Source organism: Parus major, chromosome 10, assembly GCF_001522545.3.
Source record: "Parus major isolate Abel chromosome 10, Parus_major1.1, whole genome shotgun sequence".
NCBI lineage: Eukaryota > Metazoa > Chordata > Aves > Passeriformes > Paridae > Parus > Parus major.
The window spans coordinates 18806981-18832421 of NC_031779.1; the positions used below are offsets into that span (position 1 = coordinate 18806981).

Consider the following 25441-nt stretch of genomic DNA (forward strand, 5'->3'; position numbering starts at 1 on the left):
ATCACAAGAGAAAGGATGTATTTATGAATGGTAGGAATTGTCATTGTGTCATCCAAGTGGCAAAAATTGCCACAGCTCCACAGACTGCAGCAGAGTTGTGGCACTTTGTATTGCTCAGGAGCTCTCTGCTGATTTTATTCCTCTTTGGCCCACTCAGCTTTACTTACTTGGAGTTCCTTTCTTCACTCTATTTGCTTGCAAGGTCTAAATAATTTCCTTTCCATCTGATTTTTAGCTAAAAAGCCCTGGGTCTTGCACATCTTGCTCTATAGCCTCTTTCTTGCCCCAGATCTTTCTTCCTGTTTCTATTTCTTCTTCCTATTTATTTATTTCTCTTCTCAACAGGCTTTTCTTTGCTGACTCATCTGTCTCCAGCAGATTTCCTACCACTGCCTTCAACATCTGCCACGCTTGATCCTAATTTTTTGTTGCAACTGCCTAAGAAAACCTTTCAAAATTCATCTTGCAGAAGGGTGAGAAATTATATCTCATTTAGTGGGAAAAAGTTGTAATTTTAAAGTTTTTTTTTTTTTTGGGGTGCTTCTTCATTGTTATAAAAGGGTGCAAAACCAATTTGGAGAGATGTAAAGATTTCTACATGATGTAAAGAATATTTGGGCTGCTCATTTCTCTGCTAAGAAACATCAGCTGCAAGATTTGAACAAATGCTCCCTGTTTCAGCTGAGCCTGTGGTCCTGGATTGTTTTGGACCACATCAAGAGATAAAACATTGGTAGGCTCTGCTGGAGATGCTCTCCAATTTAAATGAAATTAGCCAGCTGAGCACTGATCCTTTTAAAAGGTTTGACTTCATGAGTGAATGTTGGATCCAGGCTTGAATTTGCCTACTAAAACTCCCTATAATCAGGATTATTGCCTTTTTAGAGCTTACAGTTGCAAAAAAACCCCTCCAGCCAGAATTCCAGGTGCTGATCCTTAAAGGGTGACTCCCTCCTGTGAGCACCCCGATAGCCCAGGCAGTGTTCAAAGCCCTGCCACGTGTGCTTGGAGCTCCAGGGGACTGTGCCAGATTTCCCTCAACTGATTATTTGTTTAAAATGCTGCTTTGTTTGTGTCAGACAGCCGGGTTTGGTGCTCACATCCTCCACAGTCACCAGCGCTGGGGCTGCCCCTGCATCCCTGGAAGTGTCCAAGGCCAGGTTGGAGCCTGGGATAGTGGCAGCTGTTCCAGCCCATGAAAAGGGTGGAATGGGATGGGATTTAAGTTCCCTCCCAACCCAAACCACTCCAGGATTCCATGATTTATTATCCATCACCTTAGATGTGCAAGAAGAACTTTGAAAAGGCAGAGGAAAAGTCCCCTGGAAGTTCTGCCTGATTTTGCAGCCAGGTTGGGGAGGTTTCTTCCACAGCCACACGCCATCCTCCAGCTCCAGGAGACAGCTAGGAATTGTTGCACTGGAAAGCTGTGTCCCAGTTTGTTACTCACACAAGCCTGGGCACAGCACTCCCAAATGCCTCCACATCCAGCAGACATTCCTGGTTTTCACCCCCTGTGATTTATCAAAATCTTCCAGGCAGCCACCGCACACCTCTTGCTTTGTTTGTTTTTATATTTCTGTTGAAATTGCTCAATACCCAAAGTCAGCAGGTCTCAGGGATGAGATGGGAGTGACTGAGGTGTTGCTGGATGCACTGCCAGCTGTGAGCTGATTTGTGGGGCAGCAATTCCAGCACATCCATCATGGTTCACATCCTCTCTCCAAAGCCACGGTGATTTTCACGAGCCACCTCAGCCTGTGCCTTGTTGGCTCAGCAATAATTCAGCACAAACACAAACCCACACAAGGCCAATGGATATTTGCTCACTGCTCTGCTGTTCCAGTCAGCTCAACCATCCAAAACCAAAATTCCTCCTTCAGATCCTGAGGAAATGAGCAGGGTAAAGATTGAAGCTGGGTAAATTCTGAGCTTGGATCTCATGTTTCATGTGCTCCTTTGTTTCTGGGTACATTCTGAGCTTGGATCTCATGTTTCATGTGCTCCTTTGTTTCTGGGTACATTCTGAGCTTGGATCTCATGTTTTATGTGCTCCTTTGTTTCTGGGTAAATTCTGAGCTTGTATCTCATGTTTTTTGTGCTCCTTTGTTTTTGCCATGAGGTTGTGCTGCTTAGTGTACTGATTTACGGACTAAAACCATTTTTAACCCCCCTTTTGGTGATATTTTTTAAGTCAAGAACATCCTTTTCTCCTTATTATATGATAGGAGCCCACATATCCCATATCAGCATCACCATCTAAGCACCTCAATATTTTTAAGGCATTTTTTCCCTCAGTTCCATGTGAGGCAGGGACAGCAGCTGATCCCTTCCATGGCTGGGCAGCTGAGGCACAGGTGGAAAATCCCTTTCCTGAAGTCTCAGGGTGGCTGCAGGCAGGAGCAGGGTTTATCCAGCTCTCCTGCATGCAGAGTTAATCCCAGATTCCCCAATTGTCCAGAGAAGCTGTGGCTGCCCCTGGATCCCTGGAAATGTCCGTGGTTGGGTGGAGCAGCCTGGGATAGTGGGAGGTGTCCCTGCCCATTGCAGGGGTGAAATTGGATGGGATTTAAGTTCCCTTCCCACCCAAACCATCCAGTGATTCTAATCATTTCTCCATCCTCCTCGTTCTGGTAGGCAAATCACAGCGAAGTCATTCAGAATTTGCATTTTTGGTTACTTTACATCATGTGCTCCGTGACAAAGCCCATCTCTACAAACTCACTGCTCCGGAAAAACAGCTTTAATTTTTTACTTGCTATTCTTAGCTGTCAGCCATGAGGTTTCCTCATGTTCCTCCAGAGCCTGAGATGAAGTGATTGTGGCTGAGGACATTGGCAGGATCAGAGGAGGGCTGGTCATTTCTGCAGCACGGGGTGCTGAGGAGAGAGGATGGAAAACAGAGGAAAGAGCCCCAGGGGAGCAGGGGGAGGCTCATGAAGCAGCAAGAAAAGGAGCCTGAAGCAATCCAGTCAGGGTCCTTGCACTTTATATGCTCCTGTTCTTCTGGGACTTTGAGGAGCAGTAAAAGCAGAGCAGTTACTTGCTGTATTTAATGGGGCTGGGCTGTGTGTGTGATAATAAAGAATTTAAAACTAGGAAAAAAGCTGCTTTAGCTGTGGAGTGACTAATCAAATTCCACCAAAGACACAGGCACTTGGGAGTTTGCTACAGATATTTTACAGATTTAAAAGGATATCTCCTGCTTTAGAAATGCTTTTTCTTGATTATTCCTAATTTTTTTTTTCCTAACTAAAGCGTATTTGGGTTGATAAAGAGCTTCAACACAGAACCAGTAAAACTATTGCTGGCATATGTGACTATTTCAATATGCTGCTTCGAAATACAAGCAATGTACAAGTTATTGACTGCTGCTATTGATCCCAAAGCAGTTACCAAGTACCTGGCATTTTCAGATGCCAGATCCAATTATTGATATAAATTATAATGCAAGAGATGCTGTGCTTGAGGGGGAGATTGGCTTTCAGAGAAGGACAGTTTGCAGGAGGAGGGAAGAAGAGCAAGTAGAAAAATTAAAAAAGGCTTCCTGACTGTGGGTAAACAGTAACCACTTTTTTTTTTTTTTTTTTTGCCTGTTGGAGGCCTGGTTTTTAATCACCCTACAAGCAGTTTTCATTTCTGTAGTAAAATTGCTTGTGGTTCTATTTAATTTGTTTCTGCAGGAGCTAGCTTTGGTGAAGATCTCCCAGGAGCTGCCGGGCCTTTTAGCACAGCACGTACAGCCAGTCAATGAGAAACGATTCCCTACATGGGAAAAATTCCTCCAAACATTTCTTACTCAAGGTAAATAAGACTGCAAAGTCGCTGGGAAGTGTTAGAAGGAGTAATTATGCCATATTGTCTGCCATATTCTTGTTAGTCTTGGGCCCATTTAAATATTTATCTCCTTTTATTTCTCCATTACGCTTCAAATGTTCATTTACCAATGAATTATAGGCCACTGTTCTATCATTCATTTGTCCTATCCAAGCTTTTAATCCATATTAATCCTGGGTTCTGAATCCATAAACACCAGCTCCTTAATCCTTGGGTGCTGCACCAAAGGCTGTCACATTTGGGGAAAGGTTTTAGGCAATTCCAGCACGTCAGGTAAATGTGAGAATATTTAATATATAGATTTCTTTATGGAAGAGACACTGATGAGTCAAAGCCTTGAAGATATTTTTCTTTTTAAATAATGCCACTTAACACATCTAGGACCAGTTTTATTACATAGCAGTTTATCCCATCAAATTGGGTTATGGCATTATATGCAATGAAAAGGCAAATCCAGAATGCCAAATCTTGGTGGTTTTCCTATGGAAAACCATGCTGGAAGTTGTTATTTCCATGCCAAATTCCTCTTGTGGGTGAATGCCACAGGCAGACTCTTATCTAAGACCATTACATGGATGGGAGTCTCCAAGATGAGCTCACAGCAGGAGTTAGAGCTCCCCCCAATCCCAACATTGCATTTCCCAGCTGTTGTGGGCCTGGTGTTGAGCTGGATTCACTCCCTCTATCCCAGAGCCTGTTTCTCCAGTCAGCTGTGGGATTTATCCAGTTTGGAGTGGGATTGAAAAGCCTCTAATTAAACTCCTTTCTCCTCCAAGAGATCCATGATTCTGGCTCTGCTGCTCCCATTCCACTGATTTATTTGCTGTGTGTCCAGTCCCCCCTGGAGCTGGTGGCTCCATCCTGTGCACTCCAAAGGGCAGCACTTGTGGATTTGATTCCAGGAAAATTCCTTTCCAGGCGGAGTGATCGAAGCCTTCCCGTTCTCGGCCAGCGTCGCCAACCTGACGGTGGATCTGCTGATAGAGCCAACGGGGGAGGTGACACTGCTGTCATCTGGAGATCAGCTCCACGCTGAGGGGCCCCTCAGATCTTCAGGCACCACCATCCCACAGCGTTCCGTGGATCCAGAGGTTCTTGGAGCGCTCTGCTTGAAAATTGGGGAGGCCTGTAAATCCAAAGGAGTGCTGGGCTACTTCTCCGTGGACTTTGTGGCTTTCATCCATCCCCAAACCAGGGAGCAGCAGGTGAGTGGGGCAGGTTTGTTACCTCACCCTGGCTCCATGAGACTGAGAAATTCCAACTTTCCTATGGAACTCCAGAAAATATCAGGAGAAAGCTTTGTCCTTTGGAACAAACAATTTCCAAACTCTGGGGCACATGAGCTGAGGAAAGCACATGGGGTGTTCTAACAGCCTCGGATGCAGACCTGATGCATCTCTTTGTTTTTCACCTTCCTGACATTGTTTTCTTCTGGAATCCTCACTGAGGACACCTCAGTGTAAAAGGGAATTTTAAGGCTGTGGGGAACTGGGGAACTTCCAGGTTTTTGGTAACTGACAGCACTGCAGGGTGGCTGTGGTGCACCAGAGAATGAGAATAATCATCAAATCATGGAATGCTGTGGATAGGAAGGAACCTTACAAATAATCTCATTCCAACCCCTCATTCTAACACTTCCCACTATCCCAGCTTTCTCCAAACTCCTTCCAGCCTGGCCTTGGGCATTCCCAGGGATCCAGGGGCAGCCACAGCTTCTCTGGGCACCCTGTGCCAGGGTCTCACCCTCACAGTGGTTTGTGAGCTCTGGAATTCCAATGCCAGCTATATTTGACTCCCAAAATGGATGTACACAGGCATGATAATCAGAACTCTGGATAAGCCATATCGGATAAGTTCCATGGAAATTGCTTTAAAAAGATTAAGGGATGACATTCTCACCCACAGAAGTCCACGGGAGTTTTGCCAATTGCTTCACTCAAGCCAGGAGGTAACTGAAATGCAGGAATGCTTCCTGGATTATTAATTGTTGTGACACTTCCTGGCACAAACAAGGACACATTAAATCATTTAGTGATTCTTGTGTCTTCCTAGAATTCCTGTCTGTTCCATCTTGGTTTTCTTCCCTTTTTCCCAGCTGATTTTTACCTTAACATTTCCTATGTTTATCAGCATGTACCACAACTTTAACATTATTTAAGCACAGGTTTTTAAATTTAACTGGATGTGGAGGCAATTAATGAGGCCATCTGTCTTGGGAGAGAAAGATCACACAAAGGCCCATGTTCCTGAAAGCACCATTTTTTTGGCAAACAAGAAATCCTTTCAGACCCTTGGAACATTTGCTCACTCGTTTCACAAGTGTCCACTCAAATGCATTAGGTGGGAGAATCAGATGCATTTTCCTGGAAGTACAGGATACTCAGGAATTCTTCCCAAGCGTGTTTTACAGAAAATACTGATCTTTGGAACACTAGGAGGAAAGGATGGATAAGGAATGTGTGTTGTCACACAGCTCAGTGGGAGCCAAGAGATCCAAGGGGTAGGGAAAGCTGGGGCTCCTCACAATTCCCTGTTTGCCTCAGGGATTTGTTTCCATCTCAGTTGTGCCTTCATCCTGAGGGGAAGAGAGATGGAGATGCTGTTTTCAGTGTCTTGGGGAAGAAGTGGAAAAGCATAATTTGGAGTGAACCACTCCTGATTCCCACTTTATTTTCCAAGATGATCATTCCAAGCAAAGCCTTGGAAATGTGAGTGAAACCAGAGTGAAACCAGAGTGAAACCAGAGTGAAATCCTGCCCGGTGTTGAGCGTCAGATCCCAGCTGGGAGCTGCACCCAAATAAATCCACTGGATTGAGTGTGAATATTTCAACACATCAACTTCCTTACGTTATACTTTGGAGGAGCAGGATCCCAATCCACCTTTTCCATGGGTCTGACAGGTTTTACACAGCCCCAGCCTTTCCCAGCACTAATGAGGAAACATTGGATAAACAATTCCCACACGTCTCCGAAGATTTCTCCTGACAATGGAACATTTTTTATGGTTTTTTTTTTCCAACAAGAGCCACGGTGTTGTCATCAGCCATCTCCCAACCTTATATCCAGCAGGACAGAGGAGTTGCAGAGCCCTAAAACTGAAGTTTTTGGGTGAGCCCCAGCCCATCCCAGCAGCTGCCACGAGATGGCAGCCGGATGAGAGCCTGCCAGCACCGCCCCAATCAATTCTCCTGCAGATTTTAAAAGTCGTAAAAGCCACTCTCTTTCCAACGCCCCATTGCATTAATATTTTACTAATTGACATTTTTACAGTATCACTCAAGCACTTCTTTAAAAATAGCACGGGAGCTCTTTACAATAACGCAGCCGTCGATACCAGCTGCAGACAAAACAGTTAAACGGGAGAGAGCCGAGCTGTAATTTAGTAACTCTTTAAGAATTTATGTTTCCTTCCCTTCTCAAGTTTACATTCTAAAGCTGAAGCGTTTTTATGGAAGCTGTAAAGAATTCCAGCATAATTGTGACTTTATTCACTGGAGATGTCTTCACCACGAAGCGCCGGCTCTGAAGCTGTGTGTGCCAAAGGAGAATCCTCTGGAAGCAAATATTTCCTTGGATAAACAGCCAGCAAGTCTTGTAGGATGTATTTCTAACTATTATTTTTTCCATTGGTGGGATTCTGGGGAGTCCTAATCTGTTCTCTGCTTAGCTTGACCTAAAACCAGTCTTAAATCGATTTAAAATCTTAACTACTGCCTCTACCCCCTGCCTTTGAACTTTGATAATCAAATAGGCTGTTCTGTTCCAGTTTGATTTCTGAACATAAATTCTGAAAATCCTCACATTTCAGATGAAAACTCCTTGTGTTGTGCTAATTTTTCCATGCACCCTATCAGGGTTTTACACCTCCAATCATAAATATGTACAATTACATCCGTGCCCTTATTGTATGTGCTCAGAAAATGGGGAATAATCTGTAGGATTTCATTATCCTTTACTTCAACTTCACCTTTGCACAGGTCATCTAAGAGCTGCTGATTTACTGGAGGGGATGATTTATCTGGCCAGACCCCTTGTCCAGGCCCTGTGTCCTCCCATTTCTGTAGCAGCACAAAGGAGATTTAAAGGGCATTTTTGTGTTTCCATGGCAAAAGGGAATCCCCTGCTAGGAAAAAGCTGGAAAATCTTGTGCCATCTGATCCTTCTTCCTTTCTCCCCCACCATAGGGATGTTCTGGGACACATCCAGGGCAGGAGGGGACGTGGCCACAATCAAAGTGTTCTCGGAGAGTCCTGAGCCAGGAAAACCATCCTTGGGGGTGATCCCAGCTGGCACCAAGGAGTGACCATTTGGCTGCTCTCACTTCCAACAGGGGTGGTTCAGCCCCAGGCTCAGGGATGAAAGGAGGTGGACAGGTGGCTTCCAGCCATGTTTGTCTTCCTCCTGTTCTTCCTCCTCCTCCTCACACCTTACACTGGAAAATGCAAAATATTACAATGACTTTAGCTAAGGAGAACTTGAAGCTTAAGGAGGTTTTGGAGCTCTCCCTTGTTACAGCAGGGGAGGGGATGGACACCTTCCTTCATCCCCCCTGGAGATCCAAACTCTTCATTTTGTAGGCAGCAGCAGAAATTGGGCTGAGATGATGAAACCACGTCCAAAAGCTATTTAGTCCCCTCTGGAAGCAAAGAGAAACACCCTAAACCAGTATTTGATCAATCTGGTGATTTCCAGCATTAAAGTTGCCCTGCTAAAAGCTTTTTCCGTTCTTCCCTGCTCTCCCAGCCCCTTCCTTGGGCAAGCTGGAGCCATTCCCTGGAGCAGGGGATCCAGGAGAGCTCCTGTCCTTCCCAGAGCAGCTCCTGGGCACGTGCCAGCGGGCACTGGAGCCAGGCTGGCATGCTGGGGCTTTGTTTAGATGATGTGAAAAGGATCACACAAGTAATTAATGGGTTTCTCTCTACATCTGAAATTAAAACAATGCCACTAGCACGTGTTTTAATTGTAGGTACTGTCCAGGTGGGATCTGGGGAGGAACTCCTGCACAACGCTGGTGCTGCCCCACACCTGGTGGGGTTTGTGTGAATCCCTGGGAGGGTGGAATGAATTTATCCACTGCTGATGGCTGCTTAGCTTTGCCAGGCTGCTTTTTAAATGTTTTATCTGCTGTTAAATCCTCAGCCTCAGAGCATTTTGCTCTGGGACTCACTTCAGCCACAGGGATGTTTTTGCTTAACCTTTTTTTACAGTTCCCCTTCAGTCCAGCTTGCCTCCTGCAGCTCAGTTTGTGCCCAGCAAAGCTTCCTGGTGTGGATTTTGAGGTCAGGTGTAATATCAGGGTCTGGATTAAGAGCAAACACTTCACTTGGAGCCAGTGAACAGCCCTCAGATACCCAAGATTTTCAGTCCCTGGTTCCCTCATGCAGCTCTGCCACTTCCTTCTGAGGGCAAAGTTTTAATTGGGAGTGTAAAACCCAGCTCAGATAAGATCTAGGACACATTGACAACAACAGATTTGTTGATAATATTTATCAAAATTAATGGAATGCTCCCACCATATGAATAGTTTCTAATTATTATTTGGCTCGTTGAAAAGGCTAGCACACACTAGAAAAGGAGAAATGGACAGCAAAGTTCCTCCTGTCTTGCAGAAGTGATGCTAAACAATAAATTATTGAAGAAAATTAAGTATTATAATTGGGGAACCTTCCCCTATTACTAAGTAAAGCCAGCCATTAGCATCCAATTTGCATTTTAGACCGTGCAGCAGGAAATATTTAAGTTGACAAATAGGATATTTAATACAGCAACAGATACTTGGCAGTTAGACATTAACAACTGTTACTGGGGTGATTTATTCCCCATTATCCAAAGGGCATTACTCTGTGCATATGATTCTGAAATTGACTCCAGTTTTCCAAGAGGCCTTGGCTGCCTGACCCCTTAATATCCTTATAATGAGTCCATTTACCATTCCAGGGCTGAGGCAAGTTGTTCACGGGGAGATTTGTTTTAAGGGGTCCTCTGCAGGGCAGATCTTGGTGTGTGGGAACGTTGCTCACTGGCTGAGAAGGCACAGGGATTTTTTTAAGTGGGAAAAACCTCTGGGAAAACCAAGCTCTGGTTATTGGGGTGGAGGAGCCTTGCAGAAGCAATCCACAGTGCTTCCCTCAGCCTCGTGAGTCCTGCCTGAGAAATTATTTCTGAACTTACAGAAGAGTTCTGCTTGCTTCTGTTTGGAAGTGGTTTGTGGAATCCCAGAATCCCAGAATGGCTTGGGTGGGAAGGGGCCTTAAAACCCATTCAGTGCCACCCCTGCCAGGGACAGGGACACCTCCCACTGTCCCAGACTGCTCCAAGCTCCATCCAGCCTGGCCTTGGACACTCCCAGGGATCCAGGGGCAGCCCCAGCTGCTCTGGGCACCCTGTGCCAGGGCCTCACCTCCCTTCCCACCAGGAATTCCTTCCTCACATCTTCATCACTGCCAGCCCTGCTCCAGCACCAGGAAGCCAAAAGCAGGAATGCCAACACACAGGAGAAAAAAAAAAGGCAGAGATGTTCCTTCACAATTGCTGGATTTTACTGTTCTTGTTGTTCTTTTTAACTTATTTGGATGTCCCTCTTTGTTTTGATTAGGTGTGGGCAACAGACCTTGACCTTTGCTACAGTGACCAGCTGGCCCTGACTCAGCTCCTGTTGTACCTGACAGATGGAAATCTGGATTGTGGCCTGCAAGGACCTCTGGGATCAAAGGAGAGCAAAAGCCAACGGCTTCAGCACGAGGGGACAAAACCTGTAAGCAGTGATGTGGTCCCAAATATAATCCTGCATGGAACAGCCAGTTCATCTGCTCTAGAGGAGCTGAATCTGATCCCTTCAGGTTTTAAGCTGCTAGTCTTGGATTTTACCTTTATTCAGGTTAATAAAGCCATGGGATAACAGCACAGTAGGAGTTAAAGTGGAATAATCCCATCCCTGGAAGTGTCCAAGGGCAGGTTGGACAGGGTTTGGAGCACCTTGGGATAGTGGAAGGTGTCCCTGCCATGGCTTGGACATGGAATGGGATGGGCTTTAAGGTCCCTTCCAAACCAAATATTCTGGGGTTCTATAAAATGGGAAGAAAGGTCTTTAGAAAAGTCAGCATAATAAATGTATGTCTGTGTACATACACACAGGGATAGAAAACAAAAGCTGTTTGCCGTATTTTGACAGAAGATTCACAGCTCCCTTTTTTTCCATCCATAGAGGAGGGAATGTATCACCATTCCAAAAATGTCATGGAGCTGTAATTTAGAGGTTAACGAGCTCTTGATCCATTGTTCTCGTCAAGCAACCACTTTTAGTTGGAGAGAAGTAAATTACATCTGATTAGTCCCTGTAGTCCAAGTTTTAGAAATGAAAAGTAATCAAGTAGCAACTTTTTTTTTTTTAATTAAAATTCTGTCAGAATTAACATAAATTGTCATTATATGCTTTATTTTTAATTCTTTCTGTATTTCTTCAATTTTTATCTCCTAAAGAGTTAACTACAAGACTGCAGTCTCCCAGGAAAAGAGAAAAAGAAACAAACCAAGAGACAAATGTTTTTACTGCACATGATCTGTAATGAATGATTAAGTAAAACACTTTGTGTAAAATTATGATGTTAATAATGATTCTGTCCCTTTTAATTTATTAGATATTCTCCATGCTGGTAGGGTTGATTTTGATAAAACGGAGCAGCCCCGGAGTTTGTGCGAGGATTTTATTTTTAGAACTCCTTCTTTGAAAGAACAAATTTCCTAGATACTGCTGCTCCTGTAATTATGTACAAAACCAATCACTCATTATAGTTAGGATACATTATCTTCTAGACAGATGAGGCTAAATAAGCAACACATTAATAATTCATCCTGCAGTTCATTATGCATGTGTATGCATGCTTTGTAGCTGAAATAAGCACCTCATCAACCTGATGCCAACCCTTAAACAATAGTTCTGTGTTATTGCAGCCACATTCAAGTTTACGCTTGTTAAACTGCTGCTTGGATTATTTTATCAAGCATTCATTTATTTGTGGTCCCCTACTGCAGAGAAACAGATTTTGGAAGCTCCTTTTTTAAGTTAATGACTTGAGCAATGGGTGTTATTAATTCTCAGAATATTATAAACATGATTAATTTTCAGGCAGAGATGTATTAGATCAGGATTTCAGCTATGTCAACTTAAATGAGTCAACGTCAAAACAAATATCATTTTAGGGGAAATACTGTAAATTACAGGCTTTGATGTGCAGTGCCCCTGCTCCCAGGGAAGAGTCCAACATTAAAAATAACACCAGGAAAGCCCTGGTTTAGAACAGCTCTGCTCAGAGCTCCTCAAAGCAACATCTCTGTTCTTCTGGCCTGAGCCAGAGTTTAAATTTGATGCAGCACTGACCTTTTTCCAAGGGGGAGAGAGGGCAGGGTCAGGTGGGATATTGGGAATAAATTCCTCCCTGGGAGGGTGAGGGTGCCCAGAGTGGCTGTGGCTGCCCCTGGATCCCTGGCAATGCCCAAGGCCAGGCTGGATTCAGTGCTCTCAGTGACCACTGAAGCTGTGAAAACACCAAAATGTGGTGCAGAAAGAGCAGTTCTGTGGATCTGATTTATCACACAGGATAAATGTTTTATGGTAATGTCTGTGTCCAGCAGAGCCTGGGAGGAACAGGAATTCCTCCAAATGGAGTCTTACTCCACGCTGAGTGCTCTGGCAAAAAGCTGTTTATAGAGTCCCAGAATCCCAGGATGGTTTGGGTTGGAAAGGCACTTTAAGCTTATCCCATTCCACCCTCTGCCATTGCAGGGACTCCTTCCACCATCCCAGGCTGCTCCAAGCCCTGTCCAACCCGACCTTGGGCACTTCCAGGGATCCAGGGGCAGCCACAGCTGCTCTGGGAAATCCATTCCAGGATCTCTCCACCCTCACAGGGAACAATTTCCTCCCAACATCTCACCTTACCCCACTCTCTATCAGTTTGAAGCCATTTCCTCTTGTCCTGTGCCTCCATCCCTTGTGAAAAGTCAGTAATTTAGCAGTTAGGTTCTGATGTAAAGTGGTGTGAAAATGAGGAATGCTGGCTTGTTCTCTGCAGCCTGCCCCAAGCAGCCCCCGGTGTGCCGTGGCCAGCAGCCAGCTGAGACATTCCAGCCTCTCAGGGATCTCCTACAACCTTCTCCTCCACACCTGTAAAGCTCGTGGGGTTGGATTTGACCTCCAGGTATGAACAGGAAAGATGAGAAAATGTGAAATTCCTTCTGCAGAAGGTTTGTTTGTAAATTATTTTATGAGGAAAACACTTTTAGCAATGTAAATCATAAATCATGGAGTTGTTAGGGTTGAAAAAGGGTTTTAAGATCATTCAACCATCAACCCACCACCCCCATGTTCACCATTAAACCATGTTCTCAAATGCCACATACACCTATTTTTCTTTCAGTTTAGGTGTGTGTAAGACTTTCAGGGGTTAACTTGCTTCTTGATAAAAATAACTGTTAAAGGAGATAATTTTAAAGTTACTTTTGACCACCTCTTACTGCTTTGAAACCCAAGGATTTGCTCTGGAATAGACTCTGCTGTATTTACTGTGTTCTCTACAATAGGTTGGAGCAATAATCTATTGAAACTGAGCAATAATTCCTTACACACAATTCCAAACCAGCCCTTCTCAGCTATGGGTGTGTACTGTAACACATTTATTGCAATTACCACTCTTTCAGGAATAAATAAAGCAATTTTGTCTTAATTAACAGGAAAAACAAGGAACAGTTTTTGTGTTGTATGAAGACCAGAAGCGACACAGCCTGGGAATGATGTAAGTGTGGACTGTCTCTAACCCGGGGTGAAACACCTGGGGACACTCTGGGACACAGTTTGGGAATGATGTAAGTGTGGACTGTCCCTAACCCGGGGTGACAAACACCTGGGGACACTCTGGGACACAGTTTGGGAATGATGTAAGTGTGGATTGTTCCTAACCCAGGGTGACAAACACCTGGGGACACTCTGAGTGTGCAGGGAGTGACAAAAGCCAGGCAGGGAATGAACAGCCAGAACACCTGACTGTCACCTCCTGCTCACAGAAGTGCCCTGACTTCTCCCAAGCTTGGCTTTTGGGAGAGTTTTGGGGTGGTTTTAAGCATTCCAGTAATAAAAGAAGGGCAGGAATGTGCTGAGCCCAAGGGCTGGTGGCACTGCAGGCTCAGGACCAGCTGGAATTGGCTTCAGGAGAGCTGCATTCCCTGTCAGGAGCAATCTCTCCCATGGATTAGCACAGGCTTACTCTTCCAGGCAACATTATTAAAAACCTGACTTCCACCAGGCAAAGGAGGGTGAGGTTTAATGCCTTTTTATATTGTTCTTGCCCATGTTTCCTGCCAAAATAAGATGTAATAAGTGAGGAGCTGAAGCGTTCTGCTCTCAGCCTGTTCTGTATTCCTTTGATGCTGCAGCTATTTCATTAATGACCTGGATAACAAAACAGCTTCTTCAAGTGCTGGATGTGTCTGCACAGTGTTCTGGAGGGCAGGAATAGAATTCAAAATGATCTCCACAAATTGAAGGAACAATATGAGAAATCGAATTAGGTTTGGTTGGAACCAGGTGGAAGAAATTACATTTAGAGAGCAGTAATGAATATGAGGAACAAGGAGGTTTTGGGAACAGGATCTGTGAATCAAATGATGTCCTGATCCTGTGGAAAAAAGTAAATGTGTATCCTGGGAGATGCTGGAAGAAATCCTGCTGTTCTGTGAGAGGGAGGCAATGAAAATGTTTAGAGCTCTGGAGAGCATGACTGACATGGAAAGACTACAGAGGAGAGGGAGGGCAGAAATGGGATCTGCTAACGATCTCCCAGCACAGAAGAAGCCTCTGCAGGAAGGAAAAATCTGATTTTTTGGTAGTAGGACAAGAAGAAATAAACTCAGCTTGCAGCAAAGAGGATTCCTGTTGTCTGCCATCACATTTTCAGTGCAATTTCATAGCCTTAATTGGGAAATAATTTCAAGATTGTAGGAGCTGGAGCTTATAAAATGACTGTAATACCTGAAACATCTCTGAGAATTACCCATTTTATTCCATCAGAGATCTGTGGTCGATTCCAGTTAATGAGGCACATTATTCCTCAGTGTAATTCCCTGTTCCATAAAGTGTGGAGAGTCTGCATGTACCACTGGGAAACCAAAGCCTCAAAAGCTGCAACAATCTCAGAAATGTTGATCCTGCTGAAACGTCTTTCCCAATTTTAGGCTGAAGCAACAGTTTTTTCCCAACTAATGTGGGTGTTTGAAGTGTTCTGCTGCCTCAGTCCTACCTCAGCAGTCACCTTTTACTTGGTGAAACCTCTCTGCTTACTTCTGCTAAGTTGATTAATAAAAATTATTTATTACACAAATCCTTTCTGTTGACAAGTTAAAATGGAGCCTCATCTTTCATATCTCCCTGAAGATTTTCACCTTGTGAGATTGAAAATCCTCATTAAATTCCAGCACCAGGCAGGCACAAATGAGAGGGCGATTGTTTTTAAGCATGTGAAGGGAATCATTGGTAAACTCATTTGTTTGGATATCATTAACAGAACAATTGGAGAGGATCTCCAGGGGGTCCTCCTGACCTTTGCTCGCAATCTCTTCATCATCCATCAAGAAATATCAGCACCTAATATGCAAGGCGAGACCAATTTTAAGGTGAGGTGTTAATTAACTAACGATCCTGGTTAATTTCTGTACAAGGCCTGCAAATACCTCATGCTGGATCATAAACAAGTGCTAAACCATTCCTTTTTTATCACTGGCTGTGTGTGGTTTACAGTGTCTGGGTCAGTGTAGTCGGTCTCCCACGGAACCCGTTAGTTAAATTTAAGTTTGAAACTTTTTCTTTGAAAAGAGACATCCTTGAGCGTGAAGTTATTTGTAATCTAATGCTCCTGAGTGTCCTTTGGAAGAGCAAAGGAGCTGTTGGCACTGCCTCACACAGTTCTGTCACAATTGCCTGATTTATTTTAAAGGGACACCATCAAGGTAAGAATCTTAAATTAGAAACAAATTTCTCAGTTGATAATAACTGCTTGGATTATTAACACTGATTTCTTCTAAGCAGGCAGCCACTAATCCATTCATTCCCATCCCTCACCCCACCATCCATTTCCCAAAAGGATTTTGTTCCCAAATTTCCTCTGCTCTTTGAGTGTCCCCATCCCTGGAGGAGGGGGGAGGATAAAGCACAGGGGCTGCTCACGTTGGGAGGTTCCCCCAGCCCTCTGCCAGAGCAGCCAGGAAAGCAATCACAGATCCAACCCCGTGCCATGGAATAAACCCTCCTGACAAAGCTGATTTTGGATTCCAGAGAATTGCTCAGCTTCCCACAGGGACTTCTTTTGCTGAGCTGCATCACCTTTAACTTTATAAAAACTTCCCAGGATCCTGGCTCTGTGTGTTTTGTGAAAGGGGAACGCTGTGTTAGATTTGTATCTTCAGTCATGTCACATAATTTATAGCAGATTCTTTCCACCCTGACTGGATTTTCAAGTAGAGTGTGAAATGACAGATTTTGGGGAAGACATAATTAAATTTCAACATGTTACAGAATAAACAACAAGAAAAAAATTCCCATTTTTCAATATGAGGGGATGAAAAGCAACCACTGAAGAAAAATATAAAAGAGATCTTTTCTTCATTGTGAGTGAACATATGTGAAATAAAACACCTGTTAGTTAATTAGGAGTACAAATTGCATTTTTATTTACCTGGGATTTGTACATATTTACTAATAATTCCCCCAAGTGTCCCCAAAGTAATATTAAATTTAATTGGTGCATCCTGTCCTGTGTAACCCTGTTACCTGTGCAAGGCAGGCACTGCCAGCTGTGCACCCTGGCTGCTGGATTCCATTATAATGCCCATTAAATAACTTGTATTCCTGGAATCTGTTACAGATGGCAATTCGAGATATTGAAGCAATTCTAGGAGTTACAGCAGAAAACAAACTGGGATTGGAAGAAGAGAAACCTCGGGAAGCAGATGCTCTGAAAGAATAGTTAACAGAAAATGTTCAAGTGCTTCATTCCTTATGCTTCTGGAAATGCTTCCTCATCTGTAAGAACAGGTTTGGTTTTCCTTCTGAGCTGGTGTGTGAAGTAACATTAACTGAGACAGAAAATCTCCGTGATTCCTGGCTGTGGCATTGGGAACATCCCACCTTTCTTGCTGAAAAGCACAGGATCATCCCAAGGCTGCTCATGTCCCTGTTGTCACTCCTGAAGTTCAGTATGTGGGTTAAAAACCTGATTAATGGGCTCCTGCTGCCTTTGTCACTCGGAGCAGGAGGAGCAGATCCACTGAGAAGAGCCCTGAGAGCCCAAATTTTCCAACAGGCTGTGGGCTGGAATACTGAACACTGAAAGGCAGGAAAGGAGGTGCAGGGTTAGACCTGGCAGAGACAGTCCAGAGGCCACCAGGATGAGCAGAGGGATGGAGCAGCTCTGCTGGGAGGAAAGGCTGGGAGAACTTGGGATTGTTCACCTGGAGAGGAGAAACTTTGGGGTGACCTCACTGCAGCCCTGAAGGGGCTACAGGAAAGATGGAGAGAGACTAATCAGAAGGACCTGGAGTGCCAGGACAAGGGGAAATGGCTTCAAATGGACAGAGATTTGGGTTAGTTGAGATATTAGGAAGGAATCCTTCCCTGGGAGGGAAGTGAGACCCTGGCACAGGGTGCCCAGAGCAGCTGGGGCTGCCCCTGGATCCCTGGGAGTGTCTCAGGCCAGGCTGGACAGGGCTTGGAGCAGCCTGGGACAGTGGGAGGTGTCCCTGCCCATCCAGGGGTGAAGTGGGATGAGATTTAAGGTCCATCCCAACCCAAATTTATCCTATGGTTCTTTAAATTCCTTAATTTTAACCCCACTTTATCAATAATCCCACATTCCTCTGCAGAGCCATCTCTAATGTTGTGCTGATTTTTCTGCTAAGGACTTTTGCAGCAGTTCTTTTATGGTAATTTTCAAATTATCAGGAAGAACAGTAACAGCCCTAATTCAGTATCAATATCACTATCAATAGAATTCCACTTGCACTATGATTCCTGGAATTCCATGACTTTTGCAGGTCTGTCCATCTGTGTTTTAGATACTGGTGATCCTTTTGGTCACAGTTGCTGTGCACTGTTGTTAAAGGACAATATTATATTTGTAAAATTACCTTTATCTATCAAATCCTTAATATCCCAACAGACAACACATTCCACATTTTACTATGGAAGAGCAGATCTCATTGAATGAAGACTGTTATCCTAGGAATTGCAAGTATCCTTGGAATTACTTCCCAAAAAGCTGGGGCAAAACCAGTTTTAACACAAACACTAAATGAGAGCAAGCAGTTGCACAAGATCAGCACCCAGTTTTTTTTCTGACAGCAAATCTTTGATCCCTCAGCATGAAACATTATTTTTTGTGGAATTTTTACCTCTTCTACTTCTGTCACAGAATTAATTCATTGCAGATGAAAACATTTGCATAAATTCCGATTCCTGCTTCAAATCAAAATCCACAGGAGTATTTTTAATTCCTGTTTTTATCGCTGTTCTACAGCAGTGCAGTGTTGGGTTTGGATACTCCAGAGGCCACAGAGATTTTTCCCAAGGTGGAATTTAGCTGCACTTGAGCTGGTTTGCAAAGGGTTAAGGAAAAGGAAGCCTTGATCCAAGCCAGAACAACATAAGGTCTGAGAGGCTCATTAGTTCACTGGCACTTAATAGACTGCAGTGTCCTAGGAGGAAATGAAACCTGCACTTCCTTCTGCCTTTGTTCTACCCTGACAAAAGAAAACTGTACCTGTTTTTGCAGGAAACAAGCGACCTGAAAGTTCCCGTGGTGAGAGAGATTTCTCAGCCTGTGCAAAGTGTGAAATGTATTTTGAGGAGGGGGGGAAAAAAAAAGTTTTTAATTACTACTAACACTTCTGAGCCTTGAGCTGACGGAAGGATTGAAACTGCTTTCACATTCAGCTCTCACATCCAGTCTCACATTCAGCTCCCATGCTGCTGGTGCCAAAAATGTGTGTTCTTTTAGCAATGCTGCAGACTGAAAATGAAATTATAACATTGGTAAAAAGTCAGGAATGTAATTCTCTCCACACTACTGCATTATTTATTCCCACTCATTAAAAGGGTAATAGAGTTGTTGAACTGTAGACTGGATTTCCGAACATGAGCTGAGAAGAAAACAGAACAAGTGTGAAGCGAAAGATTAAAGGTGGCCCAAGTGTGGCTTCTCATCAGAAACTGCCCCAGAAAATGCCAGATTTGGGCAAAAGCTGGAGCTGCTTCCTCAGCTGCAGGGAGTGGAGGAATGCTCATGGAAGGAGGTGAGGGACAGCAGGTTTGGCAGCAACTGCAGAGGTTGCAGACAATTAAAATAAAGGATTTGTGCTCCCCAGGAGTCAGAGCTGGAAATGGAGATGTTTAACTGGCAGCACTTGGTGGATTTTGTTTCATCCAGACTTTAGTGTAGCACAGACCTCTTCAGGTCAAGAGCTACCTGGAGCTGATGACACTGGAAACTGGGTCTGCTGTTCTAGGTAGTTGGGTTTAAAGCCCTGGATAAAAAAGGAAAAAAAAAAAAGCTTTTAGCCCACATTTCCACATTTAGAATGACAACTCTGAGCACACAGCAAAAAAAAAAAAAAAGCAGTTTATCAACACAACCACTTCCAGATATCTCCTGAAATGAAATGTTCACCTTCCCTCTTTCTTGGAAGATCTCCAGTACCTCAAGATCAGGAGAATTTACCACCTTAACCTAGGCTAAGGTAATAAATCCCTGGATTTTTAAGGCTATCCTTAAACATTCCTATCAAATCCACTCAACAATGGGATACTGTAGATCTGAGGCACCCCCTGCTACATTGTGCAGATCCTCTGTGTTTCATTTTATACTAGACTTTGTTATATTGAAGAACAAAAGATGAAGAACTACAATCATTGACAACCTTCATTAATGCAATTAATGAAATACAACAGCATTGCATCACTCTTAAGGTTCAATACTTTATTTCAGCCCTTCAGCACAGCACCAGGTTCCAACTTTTCTATCTTCAGCCACTGTTATCACTACTAAGAAAGATATTAAAGCTAAACTGTACGCTCTATTAATTATAGGGAGGTGAACTTGAAGGGGAAATTTGTTGCTGGTGATGATTAATAATTACTTGTTCTACACACATGTAGTATAGTGAGTAAACAGGGCCTATTGTTGGGTAGTAATTGATTAATTAACATGTTCATACTAGATAGCTCAATGGTCTAAGATTGCTGAGTCTGAGATACTGCTTGCAATTCTTGAAAGAAAAAAAAATCTGTTTCCATTTCTCAGTTTTCTGGACTTTTTCCCCCCTCTCAATCAGAATGCTAAATGGTTCAAAACCTTAGCTTTTACTTAGAAAAATGGAATATAGGGTGTGATTTTAAAATATTTCTTTTGAAGGGGTCTGACACTTGATTTTAGGGATGTCTGCCAGGTAAACCCAGTGCAGTGGGATATTCTCTCCTGAGCACAGGTGAAGCTGGGTGATGCTGTGGTGCTCCCTCAGCACGTCGGTGTCAACAAAACCTTTCTAAAAATGTAATTGTCCATTTATTTGTGATTCTCCTGCTCCTCCCTCGCTCCATGCAGGGCTCAGGGTGACCCATCCCCTCAGCTCAGCCTTGGTGTCACAGAATCACAGAATCCCTGAGGTTGGAAAAGCCCTCCAAGACCATCGAGTCCAGCCTGTGACTGACCCCCAGCTTGTCCCCAGCCCAGAGCACTGAGTGCCACCTCCAGGAATTCCTTGGACACCTCCAGGGATGGGGACTCCAAACCTCCCTGGGCAGCGCTTTCCAATGGCTGACCACCCTTTTTGTGAGGAAATTCCTGCTGCTGTCCACCCTGAGCCTCCCCTGGTGCAGCTTAAGACAATGTCCTCATCCTGTCCCTGTTCCCTGGGAGCAGAGCCCGATCCCCCCGGCTGTCCCCTCCTGGCAGGGAGCTGTGCAGAGCCAGAAATTCCCCCTGAGCCTCCTTTTCTCCAGGCTGAGCCCCTTTCCAGCTCCCTCAGCTGTTCCAGGGACTCCAGCCCCTTCCCAGCTCCATTCCCTTCCCAGCTCCATGCTCCAGCCCCTCAGTGTCCTCCCTGAACCGAGGGGCCCAGACCCGGGGGCGATTCCCTCTCCATTCCCGGGGGATTCCCGTTGTTTTCCCGGGCCCCTGTCCCGCTCGGTTCCCCGGGCGATTCCCGTTCCGTTCCCTGTCCGTTCCTGGGCCCATCGGCTCTGGGTTCCCGAGCCCATTCCCGTTCCATTCCCTGTCCGTTCCCGGGCCCATTGCCTTTGGGTTCCCGCTCGGTTCCCGCCCCCGGGCGGCGCAGGCGCGGAGCGGGCGCAGGCGCGGAGCCCCGCGGGATGCGGGCGCTGCTGAGGCGGCTGCACGGCGCGGCCGTGGCGCTGCTGCTGTGGCGGGGCCCGGCCCCGGCCCGTCCCGCCGCCTCCGAGGTGCTGAGCCAGCACCTGCGGCAGCGCCGCCTGCCCCACTGGACCTCGTTCTGCGTCAAGTACAGCGCGGTGCACAACGACCAGTTCGGCCTCTCGCACTTCAACTGGCCCGTGGACGGCGCCAATTACCTGGTGCTGCGCACCGGCTGCTTCCCCTTCATCAAGTACCACTGCTCCCGCTCCGCGCCGCAGGACCTGGCGCTGCAGGACGCCTTCTTCACCGCCCTCAAGGTGCTCAACGCCGGTGAGTCCGGCCGGGCTCCGTGAGGGGCGGCCTGAGGGGCCGGGACGGTGGCTCGGACCGGGCAGCTCCGCCCCGAGCCCTCTCCTTCTCCTTTCCCTTCTCTTTCTCCCTCTCTCTTTCCTCCTGACCTTGTCTTTCGCCTGTCCCTCTCTTTTTTTCCTTTTCCCTCTCTTTCTCTTTTGCCCCTCTCTTTCTTTGCTTTCCCCATTTCCCCTCTGTTTCACTCCTTTCCCCTCTGTTTCCCCTGTTCCTCTCTTTCTGTCCTTTCCCCTTTCTTTCCTTTCCCCTCTCTATCTCCTATTCCTTTTTCTCTCCACTCTCTTTCCCCTGTTCCTGACTTTCCTTTCCCCTTTCTTTCCTTTTCCCTCTCTATCCCCTGTTCCTCTTTCTATCCTTTCCCTTCTCCTCCTTCTCTTTCCTCCTTTCCCTCTCTCCTTGTCCCCCCGGCCGGGCTCAGGAATTCCCGAGCTGTGGCCGCAGGGCAGGGGCAGATCCTGACTGGAGCCTGGTTCAGGAGAGGATTTGAACCAATTCGAGCTGCTCTGCCCGCCTGGGACAGCCACAGATCGGATATCCCGGTATTTAAACAGCTCAAGTCTTCTGTAGGGAGCATTTTCCAGCTGGAAATCCGGGTGCCCTGGATTCTGTCCTCTAAACAATCCTGAAGTTAAACTTTCAGACAGTGTCTGATAGGACAGCAATTCTGATCCAGGAATAGTCAGGCTGCTTTGATCCTAATGTGCTGCTGGAATATAAGTCTTTAAAATAAAAAGGCTTTATCAGTACCTTATTAATATAAAAGTAGATATAATTATTAATATTAAAAATTTTAATATACAATATTAAGTTTCGAAGTGTATAATTTCAAAACTTTGGCTGCAGATCCGAAGCTTATTTGAATGCCAGCAGTGACAGCGCCATAACATTTGATATGTTCTTTAGTTTTGTATTTAATTTTTCACAATTTCCTTTACTTCACAAGTCTTCAGTGACTTTTTTTAAAAACTTGTATGCAGGTCCTAGTTTCCTGATCTTTCCAGAATTACGCAGTGAGAAGTTATGATCACAAAGATTGATTTTTTAGTAGCACCTTTAAATATGATTTTCTTTTTCCCTCCACCCAGTCACACCTTTGTTTTTCTCACAACTACTCTTCATGTCGCATATTTAAATAATTATAAAATATGGTTAAAAAGGCAGTTTATTTCCCTCAGAATCCTGCTTGAAGCACTTAGCTTCGAGCATCTTAAATTTGGTGTTTCTGAATTCAGGGCCTAAATCCACCTCTGTTTTTCCTTTTATAATAAATAGAATATTGTCTGCAATACTTTGGATTTAGTATTTGGATATATATATATATATATATATTTTAATCAGTAGAAATCACATGTACATGGCAATGCTTCACTTCTTTCATCCTGTTTTCTTTTTCTAATAATTCCTGCATATTGCTGCTTCCTGCCTCGTGTCAACAGGAAAGGTGTTAAACACCGATTGCTGCATTTAAATAAAAACAAAATTCTTCTGAGGCAGCTTTTCCAGGAATGCCTTCCCTCTCATTTCATTTTGGAGTCCCCACTCCTCACTCTGATTTCCCTGGCTCGCTGTGGTGTGTGTAACATGTTTTTATCTCTCCTTAGGCATCCCAACTTTACTGTATGGAATTGGCTCCTGGTTCTTTGCCCGTGTCACAGAGACTGTTCACACCAGCCATGGCCCAGTCACAATTTATTTCCTAAATAAAGAAGATGAAGGAGCCATGTACTGAACTGATTTTCTTTCCTCTGGTGGGCTCTGTGCTACAAACACCTGCTGCTTTTGACTAAAAACAACTGAAAAACTTGGTTTTTACACTGTGTTGTCATACTGTGCTGTTTCAGAAAGCTGTTGGTCGAGAGAGATTTATTTTTGCAGAGGTCTGTGAAGTTGAAGAATTAGAGTTTCTGAGGGTATGTGTGGAAGTCAGGGGCTGCTGGACAAACCTGTGGTGATTTAAAGAGATGTATTTATCAACTTGGAGAACTGAATTGTGGCCTGTGGGCAAGGAAACTGTGAATTTTCAGAAATCTTTTCTCCCTGAAAAGATAAAGCTGCTCAGGTGTAGATCCTGTCTAGGTATTTCATAATAAATTAATTGTCACAGGTGTAACTGTGATTGAATCTGTGATCACAATCACCTGGAAAAGCCTTTGGGGAAAAAAAAGAACAACCCCACCCTAAAAGAAGTGCAAAATGGCTGTATCACAGTTCTTGAAATGATATTTAAATAAAATACCCAAAATACATTTGTATTTGATGCTTGTATCTTTTGCAATTCTTGAGCTCCAGCTGTGTGTTGTTATTTTTCTTTTGATTGCTTTATAAGTACAAAATCTAGTCCTCTGTGGTAATTGACAAATTGCTGGTATTTTTAATTAATGAGGAGAATATTACAAGAATATCTCAATTTTTGGATGTAAAATAACTGATTTCTCCAGTTGTAACCAAGCTCAGCTTCAGGCACAAACAATGACAAAATTACTTCCTATCAGTTGGAAACCTGGGCAAAAAGAAAATGCTTTTGGGGAACTCTTTGGATAGTGAAAATCTGGAATTATGGAAACAGGAAGACCTGTACCTATTGCTGGTGCTGGGATTTAGTGCCAGCAATTAATGCTGTCAGTTCCAAATGCCACAGCTGGTGATGGAAGTTGGTCATTCCAGTTTTCATAAATCCAAAAATAAATGTAGGGGCTGGTAGAAGGGTAATCACTTTTCCTCAGTAAATGATTATCATCAGTGTAATGTCATTTAAATACTTTTAAACTTAATTCCAGGTAATAGAAGCGTTTCTCACTCAGTGAAGCAACACGTGGCTTTTCTAAAAGCAGCACTGAACACTTCAATCAGAGAACTGCTTGCACTGTTAAATTTTGAATTCTTGCCACAAGTTAAATGTCTCCAAGATGAAGAGATGGCATTACAAGAGCCCTCATTAATAAGAAAAATTGCAGTTAGCATTTTCCTAGAGCTGATTTTCACTGCAGCTCATAAGTTTAAAGTCAAATCCTGCTCCTTCATTGCCACAGAGCTCATCAATACCTGGCTGTAAAGGTTTAGGCTCAACACAAGGTTGATAAAATGGTTTTTAATTACCAGACCATAAATAAAGCTCTTCATTGGAGCTGCAGCTCGTTTGATTTCTGATAATGGGCACTGCTGACTTTGCTTACCTGTTTTCCAATAAATGCAGCACCACCCCCCCATCCTCCCAGTGATGGGCAGGGCTCCTTGGAGAACATCTCTGACAAACTGCCCTATTGATTGCTGCAATTCCGTGCTGCTTGCAGCATTAAATAGAGCCCTGATCTCTTGTTCAATGATCTCACTGTGTAACAATTAAGCAAATGTAATATTTTCTTGTATTACATGAAAATCAATGGACCTCTTGCTCTTGGGAAGTTGATGGTGCTAAAGGATGAACTGGGAGATGGCTGAGGGCACAGAGCGAATATGGGATCGCTCCTTCCTTTCATTAAGGCTCAAGTGGCAGCTCCTGCAGTTCTTCAGAGGGAAAATGAGCTGTTTGTAAGGATAACTTGAGTTATTAAAGCACAATGAAATCATTTTCATGGATGGATATGAACCCACTTGCTTGTTTTCAAAGGTAAAGCATTTCATCTGACATTCACTCTTGTTTTGCTGTGAATATCAACTCCTTAGCATCTGTTCTTTCAACTCCTTAGCATCTATTCTTTCAACTCCTTAGCATCTATTTTTTATTACTCAGGTTTTGGCCTGAACACAAGAAATGGCTCAAAAATTTCTGCAGCACTCAGGAATAACTGATCCACAAAAATGTCCCTCCTGACTTTGGACG

At 44.3% G+C, this 25441-nt stretch overlaps 2 protein-coding genes across 2 annotated transcripts in view; both read left to right on the plus strand.

Moving 5' to 3' along the window:
• The window catches only part of IQCH (IQ motif containing H), a 61231-nt gene extending 44294 nt beyond the window's left edge, over nucleotides 1-16937 (plus strand). The window contains 7 exon segments of the mRNA XM_033517039.1: nucleotides 3684-3804; nucleotides 4756-5042; nucleotides 10434-10592; nucleotides 12910-13035; nucleotides 13568-13629; nucleotides 15394-15502; nucleotides 16750-16937. Of these exon segments, the coding sequence (XP_033372930.1) occupies nucleotides 3684-3804; nucleotides 4756-5042; nucleotides 10434-10592; nucleotides 12910-13035; nucleotides 13568-13629; nucleotides 15394-15502; nucleotides 16750-16851 (966 nt within the window). The 3' untranslated portion in view covers nucleotides 16852-16937.
• Nucleotides 16938-21233: 4296 nt separating this feature from the next.
• Nucleotides 21234-23878, plus strand: C10H15orf61 (chromosome 10 C15orf61 homolog). The gene is made up of 2 exons (XM_015638363.2): nucleotides 21234-21582; nucleotides 23223-23878. Exons 1-2 carry the CDS (start codon nucleotides 21249-21251, stop codon nucleotides 23348-23350), a joined length of 462 nt encoding a protein of 153 aa, XP_015493849.1. The 5' UTR covers nucleotides 21234-21248; the 3' UTR covers nucleotides 23351-23878.
• Nucleotides 23879-25441: the final 1563 nt, after the last annotated feature.